Below are 10673 nucleotides of genomic sequence, written 5' to 3' on the forward strand. Positions count from 1 at the left end.
ATGTGACAAAAGATTGTTGTGACAAGTGCCTCACCCTCCAGCAGAGGACCAGTTTGTCTCCCGTTTGCTTGTGTCGACTGTTTGATAAAAGCCAGCCTACTTTTGCTGTTTGTGTTTCTGTTTTCGTTTTCCTTTTTTGTATTGAATAGCACAACAGGCAAGTTCATTATGCGTGTGACTCATCCCACTAGCCCACACCCCCTCCCCATCTGCTGCTGTGCGCTGGAAAGGAGAGGGAACCGCCATTGATCACTTCTTCCCTCACACATGCACGCACACACCCCACCTTCAACGTCACTATCGATCGACATGTTTAATGTTTTTGTGGGAAATAGCTGGCATTTCCTTTTTGTGTCCTTTTACATCTGTTCCCGACCATTTGCTGACATTATAATAAATCACGGAGCAGACATGTAGAAGATGAAAAGTAAAAGATAATCTAGCGAATTATTCAGACAGTGTCAGACCATTCAGACTGATTGAACATGCTGTGATTTCTTTTTTTCTTTTTTTTGTAGCAGGCTCAGTCAAGAATATATAAGGAAAAATGTCTGGATAGGAAAACTTTTCTTATTTTTTTGCATGTCTTATTCAGTTGTTACAGCTGGTAACAGCAAAGACCCCGCAGAATGGTCAATAAGCGTTACATATATCCTGCGTAAAACATTTCCTGACTGCCCCGCTCTCAATACTTGATTAATAAAAGAAAAAAAACACTGACATCCACATATGAGATTATTTTGAAGTCGATGATTAATATTTTTAACAAACGTTCAAACACATTTTCCCTTCGTTTGTCTTCTCTTACAGTGCTTTAAAAAAAAAGTAAAATAGAATAAGAGTTGGTTTATGGAGCAAACAGAAACTTGTGTGCTAAAAAACTGAGAAACATCACAATGAAATCAAGGCAATAGTTTTTTTCACTTTCTCATCTTTATGACTTGGTCTTTCTTTACATCAAGAACTGAAAGACACTGTTCGTCGATGAAACAGTTTGCAGGTAGTGTATGGTGACTTCACAGCAGTTCTGCCCTGCCAAAAGGTCCAATCTGGTCCCCAGGCTGGCTCTGAAAAGTGTGAAAATTGCAGAAAGGAGGGTATACGTTGTTAAGAATGGATGACATTATGAGATTGGTTGTCTGAACTGTTAACTTAATCCAAGTCAGAGGTCTGAATCATCCTCACTTTTACAGTCTTCCTACTGACAAAGAAGTTTTTCATACCACACCAAAGAAAGGTGGTTAAACCACTGTGTCCTGTTGATGCATTATAGCACATATTGTTGAAACTGCACCTAATTTTGTTAAAACAGCGCATACTGTAAAGGAGTGGTGGAGATCGAATCGGCCTGCGTGCAGCCCGTGAACTGAGTTTGACTCTTCTGGTTTACAGGGATTCCTGCAGCCTTATTACTATAGTGCTTCCCTGCTGCACTTGAAACAAAGAGCACACTAACAGCGATTGAGCTGACTGTTAAGGCCATGACTTCACAACTAAATTGATGATGAGACACGATCCATTAGGGCCTGTCTGATGGTGTCTTGTACATGCATGCTGAGCACTAGTGTGCGTGTGCGTGTGTATGACACAATTATTGTCTATCAGCAGAACACTGCAATATCAAGGGAAAAGAAAGCAAAGAGGTTTATCAGTTAAAAAAAAAAAGAGGCTGAGGTAAAGATCTCTTTAGGACAGACAAAACAGTGAGTAACCCTTTTAACTGGAAACTGGGGGCTGAATGTGTCTATAGCTTCTGAAATGATGATGCATGTCAAGTTTGCTTCACCACTGATAAACAGTACATATATGGTCTTTATTTAATCAGGTAATCTCTTGAATTGGATTGATAAGAAGGTTGGTAGAGATGAGAAAGATTCCTATGGGAGCGACTTGGGAGTGTTCTCTTCATCAAGGCGGTTGTATGATGAAAGAGTCTGTTGTGTGAGGATTAAGGTCATGTGCATTAACATAATAACAGCACTTCCATTAATTTTGGTTCAGTTACCTTGAATTACGGGATTTGGTGAAGTGTTTATATTTGTTTTCAGGCATTTCTGTCACTGCAGGTATCAAAAAGCTTCTCAAAAAAGTTCTTGCAGTATAATTTAGGCTCTAAGGCTAACATGAATACATTTGCATTAGCACATCGTCACATCCAGTTTATTAGAGCTTTGTTGCTGAAAACAACTGCCTCCTGCTGTTTAAAATGACTCTGATTTCCTGCAGGGGGAGTGAACTAAAGTTCAGGGAAGTTTTGAGCCGTCAAAGCAAAACAGTGGACTAAAGATGCTGTGGACTAAAAGCCCTCTGTAAAACCGATTGAAACTACAAAGTCAGGTGATAATTCTGTGTGAATTTGGGACTAAAAGCAAAAGAATAGCTATTGATTTCAGTGAAACAGACACCTTATATGACTTAAGTAACATTTATATTTATTTATTAACATATATATTATATTTATATATTTATATAAAATGTATGCATTATGCAGTCCAGATCTTCATCTGGAATTTCTGGATTAGCATACATCCATCCATCCATTTCTGGGTCAGCTGCCATGGTGTGAGAGGCGGGGTACACCCTGGACTGGTCACCAGTCTGGCACAGGACAGACAACCATCCACGCTCACATTCACATCAAGAGCCCAAAGTGAACACACGCAGACGGAGTGAGAGCATGCAGACTTCACTAGAGGTGTGAATCACCATACATCCCACGATACGATATTATCACAATACTTAACGCACGATACGATATTATTGCAATTTTTAAAAATATTTTGCGATATTCAGATTCTGTACATAAAGGTAAACTTTATGAATATTCATTTTATCTAATATCAAAGTCTCACACTCAGTCTTTCTCTCATTTCAGTCAGTTTTATTGTTGACAAACTGAACATTTGTATTACAGTTTAGTCCCAACTTAACTGAATGTAACCATCTGGTACAATTATAGCTATTCTGAACTATGCAATTTATGAAAACGATGCAGCCCATTCAGCAACTGAAGAACTTGAAAGTAAATTAAAACAAAATATAATTTTACATTAAATAAAAAAGTTTTAAACTTAATTAAAATAAAAGATGTCTTAAATTAAAATAAGTAAACTGTCATGTTTATTGCTGCCAAAAAAAAGTTAAACACATTTGGACAGTGAAGGAATGTCAGGATTCTTGTTCAGAAAAAGGATCAACATGCTCTGAGCACAAAAACCTTTTTTGTAACAAAATATCGATTTCTGCTGTCCCTGTATTGATACATTATTAGCAAACAAAATATCACGATACTACATAGTATCGATTTTTTCCCCCACCCCTAGACTTCACACAGAAAGGTCCCAGCCTTGATTCAAACCCAGGAGTTTCTTAATGTGAGGTGACAGTGCTAACCGCCACGTTCATAATGATTAAACTTCTAATAAAAGCTCCACTAAGTTTACCAGAAATTGTCAATCAATCCCAGTTTACACAGCGTTATTGCCACAGGCTAAAGACTGTGCTAAAGAAAAATTTTGCCTGCTGACTTGGCTAGGTTGTCCTCCCAGGCTTGTTGGTGCACTGAGTGTGGGTTCCCTGTCACAGCCAAGAAAGTTGCAGAATAAGGTTTGGGGGGAAATATTGTATTGTTTATTTGTAATGTATACATGACGAACTGTTTAATAAGCTACATTTTTCAGACATAGTTCGGAGAGATATTTGCCGACATTAAGGTTAAGATATGGTAAAATATTGGGCAGTCTGTCTCGGTTTTTGGCCAGCTTTTGCCCTTTAGTTTGAGACATTTTGAAATTACATTTATTTCATTATGATCAGGAGGTACTTTGGTACTTATAGGCCTTTATAATTGTGGCTTTAAAATAAGGGTTGGGCGACTGGACGAATATATCAACTATCTACGATAGGCTGAGCCTTTCACCGATTGTTTTTAGAAGAGCGATTTATTTATTTGCCCATGAGTATGTTTGCTAATAATGTTGGTTGAAGCTAAGAGAAGCAGTCAATGGAAAAAATAATAGGGCTCTTTAATGGCACCCTCTTCCATCTGCAAACAAATGCACCCTCCTCAGAGTGCGCCCAAATGCAGCGATTCATTTACTCAAATTCATAACAGAAAGAAAGGCAGTAGCCTATGTTAAAAAACAACAACATTTTATTTAAATAAAAAAACAACAACACAATGGTGGGGAGGGAAACAAACAGCAACTGCCTTCTTAAATAAATAAATGAATAAATAAATAAATGAAGAATCCGAAAAGTAGCTATATTAATACCGAAACAAACAAGAAAAGAAGGTAAAATATTCCCTCCAAACAAAATGTATAAATTCTAAATGCGCAAATCCACGCATGATTACATTGCTCCACCCATTAAAAAGTCTGCGCCTGCACATGCCTTTATCGTCATTTATTGGACTGACGATTGTCGGTTGGAAAACTTTTACATATCGCCAAACCTTACTTTGAAACAAGTCCAGGTACAGGATACCTTGGATAAATGTTAGTTTTATATGTATATACTGAGCATGTTTACTTTGAACTTACGGCTTATGTAAATTTTAGCTTTAATGTTGTTAATCCATGAAATAAAAATACTTTTTATTAATTACAACACCCCTCAGTGTGTTGTAATGATCGTGAAATCACTTCCTTTTTAACGTCTTTATTGCTAAATTTGATTGCCCCGAACTGAATGTGAAAAATTCAAATGAATTCTTTTGAAGGCTTGGTCTGAGCTATAATGCATTCATACAGTGCTGTTAAAAGGTATTTTCCCCCTTCCTGTTATCTTGTTTTTTGTTAAGTCTTTTAAAATGATAATTTCATTTATTAAGGTGAAACGATTATCCAAACTAGTCCTATGTGAAACGTAATTGACCCCTGTAGTTATGAATTAACTGTGACTAATCACATTTTTGTAAAGTGGAGTTCAATCTCTCTTGCCACATCCATGCCTGCTTACTGCCAGATCTGTTGGATCAAGAAATCACTTAAATAGAACCTGTCTGACAAAGTGAAGGGTAAAAGATGTTAAAAAAGGACCAAAGTCACTGACATCTATCAGTCTGGAAAGAGTTACAAAGTCATTCCTAAGGGTTCGGAACTCCAGCTCTTATACACAAATGGAGAAAACTTGACTGGTGAACTTTCCCAGGAGCCAACCAAATTACTCCAAGAGTGCATCAATGACTCAGGAGGTCATAAAAGAGCCCAGAACAACAAAAACTGGAGGCCTCAGTTAAGGTAGTGTTCATAATACTGCAATAAGAAAGAGACTGGGTAAAAATGGCATTTATGAGACCATTTCAAGTAGAAATCCACTTCTGACCAAATGTTAATCGCCAAAACTTTTGGGAAAATACTCTTGGGAACAATGAGGCAAAACTTGAACAGTCAAACATGGTAGTGTGGTCTGGGACTGCTTTACTGCTTCAGGACCTGGATGATTTTTTGTAATTAATGGAACCATGAATTTTGCTTTCTACCAGAAAATCCTGAATGTCCAGCTATCAGTTTGTTTCCTGAACTCAAGCACACTTGGGTTATGCAACTGAACAATGAAGGGAAACATACCACCAAGTCATCTCTCAATGGAAAAATAACACAAAATAAAGTCTTTTGGAGTGGCCTAGTCAAAGTCCAGACTTATATCAAGTTGTGATGTTTTGACATGATTTAAACAGCCCATTCCTAATCGAAAACCCTCCCCCTACCCAGAATTCAAACAATTCTGCAAGGATAATGGGGCCAAACTCAATGACTCATTGCACATTATGAACAACTCCTTGATTGCAGTTCTTGCCTCTGAGGTTAGCACAACCCATTATTAGGTTTTGGGGACAATTACTTTTTTCACACAGAGCCAGGTGGGTTGGGTTAACCTTTTTCCCCATTAATTAATAAAATCATCATGTAAAAAACTGCATTTTGTATTTACCATGGTAATCTTTGTGTAGTATTAAAATGTGTTTGATGATATAAAACCTGGACCTCATTTTTAAAAATCAGGTAAGTGCTTCAAAAGTTATGTGGATAAACACACACTCTTTCACCTATTGTTGTTGGTACCATAGTTCTTGAGGTATAGACTTTAAACTTGATAAAGAGGCTGGGGAGTTCCCCCAATCAGAACTTTTTACCATACAGATCTAGATGGTGTCACAGACTAAAATGGAAGGTGACAATGTGTGAAAATGTGGGTGCCTATGCATGACACATGTCAGTGCACCACCGTGAGTTAAACACTTAAATGATGAACTAACATTGTGATGATAAAAGATGATTCACGTATATGGAGTCATGTTGTGAGAACTGTTCTTGTGCTTTCTCACATGTAGGTGGTGCTGGACATGACATTTGGAGGTGGTGGTCATACCAAAGCAATTCTGAGCACAGTTCCTGAAGTCACGGTCCTGGCCTTAGATCGAGATCCCACAGCAATTTCTCTGGCCCAGCAGTTAGCCAAGGAACACTTGTAAGTGATTTATTGAGAAAGATCAACTAGACCAAAGTTGAAGCTTCAAGCTACACACTGTTGAGACAAATGTTTATACCTTATCATGGCTAATGTTTGGCCATCAGTTTTTGTTGTTATAGCTGACAGCTTGACAGTTTTAAGCAGTGTGTGTGGTTTGTGGTCATTTCTTAAAGGATACTGTGGGTTTGATATACGGTGTTGCAGCTCTCCCTGTACTTTCTCACTTCTTCCCTGAGCCCGATCAAATACTGCTTGCCAAGATACAGCCCCTGAGTTCCACTGTCCAATCAGAGCCATTCTTCCTTCTTAACTTAAAGCTTTTCTCCCCCCACGCAAAGCTGGTGGGCCCAGCATGTAATTTGTCAGAGTAAGGGCCCACGCCTGCTGTGTGAGGGAGATGCTACCTCCCACAGAGGATCTATAAGTTACTGGTGGGGGGTGTGGGGGTTAAAAATGGAGAGAGAGAGAGAGAGAGAGAGAGAGGCAAAAAAAAAAACAAGAGAGAGAGAGAGAGAGAAAATGAAAATATAAGAGAGAGCAGGGAGACACAAGGACACAATGCCAGGGTGAGAGGGAGTGTGTGTGTGTGCATGAGCAAAGCGCGGGTGGATGAAAATAAGATGTTCCTAAGACCATGGCGTGGGAAGGAATCCTTTTACGTAGATTCTGGGGAAACCTCTCTCAAGGGAATCTGCCAGAGAAATGTGCCTGTGAGCGGGGAATGACAATTAAGAGAGAGAGAGAGTGAATGAGAACACTGTATTCTGTCAGCAGCAATATACCCCTGCTGTAAACTCTTCCACGCCTACTCGTGATGCAAGTTGAGAGAGGCTAGAGAAATCTAGCAATTAACCAATATTATTGGATGCCTGAGTAAAAGACCCTGGCAGCCCACGCAGTGCATCCACACAACAGGGTTAGAGGATTTTCTCTCTCCTCTGCACTCCCGTTTCTTGAGGAAAGTCTAACCTCAGTGCAAACTGTTGAGTTTCGGTGTCAGTCTGAACCCAGTTTTACAGCACAAAGAGAACAATTTCAAGTCCAAACATTTCAAAATCGTCAGCTTATGAAGGTAAATCTCTTTTCCCTGAATAATATTCACCCGTGTACTTAATGGGATTTGTCTCCTGCATGTTGAGCCTTGCTATTCTCTGCATCATTCTTCTTGTTGCTATGACTTCCCTCCGCTCGAAGCTCTGCAGTAGTTGTGCCCACAGTACATGTTATAAATCTGAAAAGGCACAGCACGTCATTGAAAAGTCAAACATTGGATTTACATGTACATATATGGTGAAACTGACTGATATGAAGTGAGATCTGAACTGTTTGCATACTCTGTGCTCTTTGTTGCTTTACACCGAATGCCATGTTGCCTGTCACATCATGGGTAGTAGGTTCTGAATGCTTTGACACATGAAGCCCATTTTCTTAGAGTTTGCCTGCACATATTGGCTCTCTGTCTTTATTTGGCTTATTTAAAATGTTTTCATAAGAACAGTTTCCCTCCTCTAAGGCTGTAGCGCTTTTCTGCTTTTGTTATTCAGTCGATCCTTCTTTTATTTTTTCCTTTCCACTCTTATTCCACTCTTTCTTACTCTTGTTGTTTGTTTGAAGACCACTGCATGAAATGAAATTATATTTAAAGGTTTTACATTGGAGATTTGTCAGATCTGTAATTAAAGGTGAGCCTATAATAACATGTTGATGAATTATTTGGCACTTTCCTTTAGGGTTTTTACAATACTAGAATTTCAAACGGTAGAGATACCCTGGAAAATACTTACAATTTTCAATGCAATGGGGGAAAAATTAAAATCAATCATTTAAGAGGCGTCCATTTTTAACAATAGTTACAACAGTACTGGTTGGTGCAGATGTTTTCAGCTACAGCTAAGGCTGGGTGATATGACTTTAAGTAAAAAAAAAAAGACAATTCATGAAACATTTTCCCTCAATTAGGATTAATGAATATGAACAAACAAACCCACACACAGACAGGATATTTTTGTTTGTTAGTGTTGTAACAGATTGGCAGTATTACTTTTGGTCATTAAAACTACAAAAAGTGTCCAAAAAACAGACACAGCATTTTGTATTTGGCAGAGGCCGCTTCAGTTGTGCTGTCAGCTCGGTGTTTGAGTTTGAATATTAACTGTCATTTTGGGAATAAAGTAGAAATTTCGAGATTAACACCCAGCTGAAGCTTTGCAGCTGCCAGCCACAGGTACACAACAATAGAACCCAGTTCATTCCTCAATGCAGGTGAGGCGTAATTGCTGATGCCGCTCTGTTTTGTCAGCTTCCCCGCAGCGGTGCCACAGACCACTCCCCACAACAGCATCACGTAGGTGTAATTTTTAACCAATATAAAACATGCTGACTTTTGTTTGGTTTATTTTATTACTGACAAAAAAAATAGCAACACCTTGGAGACCTACATTGATTTCATCTAGGCATTTTGCCATTTTTGTTGCTTTTTTTCATGGGTGAAGTCAACCAGAGCTTACTGGGAGAATAGTCCTGCATTACAACAGTGCAAGGACCAGTGCTATGCATTTAATGCATACAACTCACCAAAACACTTCACAATTCATAAAATGCACAAACTTGAATTTACGTCCTTCTAAGCTACCCAAGCTGTCGGTTTGGTCAAGTGTTTGTAAAATGTAAATGATGTAAATGTTCTCAGGCTACTTATAATAAGAAATGTTAGTTAGATTATAATATACAAGGAGTGACTGCCACAAAGACCTACTTTTACCTCCATCAGCAAACCATGCCAAAGAAGATGTTTGGTATCACTGCTAATAATAATAATGATAATAATAATAATGGCTGTTAATTGGCTCCAAAAAAATCTTTTTTAATTTCTCTCTTCATTGTTGCATGTCATCTTTTGTTTTGCTCTTCCCAGCTAAGTGTAATAGTGTTTGCATTGCTCAGTATAGCCCACACGTCGGCAGTTCTCTTTGTAACCGAGCGATAACCTCAATCAATCAATCAGTCGTACATCATAGACAACATGGAGGGAAGTGCTGATTTCCATGTTTAGAAACTCATGTCGTGTTCGCATTTCCTAACTATGGAGAAATGAGCTTGTCAGCCAGGAAGTAAAGATGATGAAATTAAAGTGGGAAAATAGGGGGGCAGGACAAACTTCACGATTCAATATTTTCCCGTGGCTTTAACAGTACATAAATAAGTCAGAGAGAAGTCTTTTATATCCATCTCTGGGTCATCTGGGGTAATTTAGTTAAAAATAAAAGAGTCATTTCTAAAGGCTAGCCTCTCTGTGTTTGTATCCCTCTTCTGTTTTTTTCCTCCACTGGACTGTAGATATTTCCATCACCGGTCCCCTGCTGAAAGCAATCAATCACCATCTTGTCTTAGGCTTCAGTGACGCAGGTAAAGGAACTGAGCAGGTCAACACAAGGGAATATTTCAGGCTTGATTTGTGAAGAAGCAGCATGATGCTGAATGAGCATGCGCTCAGACTGAGGCTACTGTGAAGGCTGCTGATGTCCTCACCAATGGTAGCCTTAAATATTTAGTGAAGGAATGATTTCTGAAAAAAAAGATTCAGTACTGACCTCAGAAAAGGCAGAAAGAAAAATATCATTGCCGCCTATTTTGACAGTTTGATGGATACAGTATAAAGCGTTTTGAGAAAGTATTTTATGAAAGAACTTAAATATAATATTAGAAAAGTATACCTATTTTTTTTTTCAATTAATTAAAGGAAATGACTCACTCATAAGGTGCTCTTAATATCACCCCTAACATTTTAGAGCTTATAAAAGTAGTAAGTGGATAACTAAAAGTAATTTTAAATTCAAATTCAGCTTCACCATAGCATGACTTTTTTTGTTTTCTTCACTGAAATGTGCATATTTGTCAAACACAACATGAAAAGATTTTAAAGGGGATTTAATCTAGACCCATTTGTGTTCAGGCAGAACACAAGGAAGACGTGGAGATGGTGTGAATGGATACAAGGTGAAATGAAAAGGCGCGATCAGATGCAAATTCACTCAGGGCAGTGCGACCTGGCAGGATAAAATATAGAAGATGAGGTTTCAGCTTCAACAAAAACCCCATATGGTTCATATTACGGTCATTAGAATGAGAGAGATAAGAAAAAAGCTGAGATACTGGAGGGGAATAGTGCACAAGCCGAACTTCGTTCATCTCTAATG

General features: G+C 38.4%; 1 protein-coding gene across 1 annotated transcript in view; it reads left to right on the forward strand.

The window, feature by feature from the left end:
• Positions 1-10673, forward strand: part of mettl15 (methyltransferase 15, mitochondrial 12S rRNA N4-cytidine) — a 63226-nt gene that overhangs the window by 30154 nt on the left and 22399 nt on the right. Inside the window, exon 3 of the mRNA XM_005724262.1 lies at positions 6338-6474. Coding sequence (XP_005724319.1) covers positions 6338-6474 — 137 coding nt within the window. The remainder of the gene's footprint in view (positions 1-6337; positions 6475-10673) is intronic.

The sequence above is a fragment of the Pundamilia nyererei genome, unplaced genomic scaffold (genome assembly GCF_000239375.1).
Source record: "Pundamilia nyererei isolate P.nyererei 1_Seehausen unplaced genomic scaffold, PunNye1.0 scaffold00011, whole genome shotgun sequence".
Lineage (NCBI taxonomy): Eukaryota > Metazoa > Chordata > Actinopteri > Cichliformes > Cichlidae > Pundamilia > Pundamilia nyererei.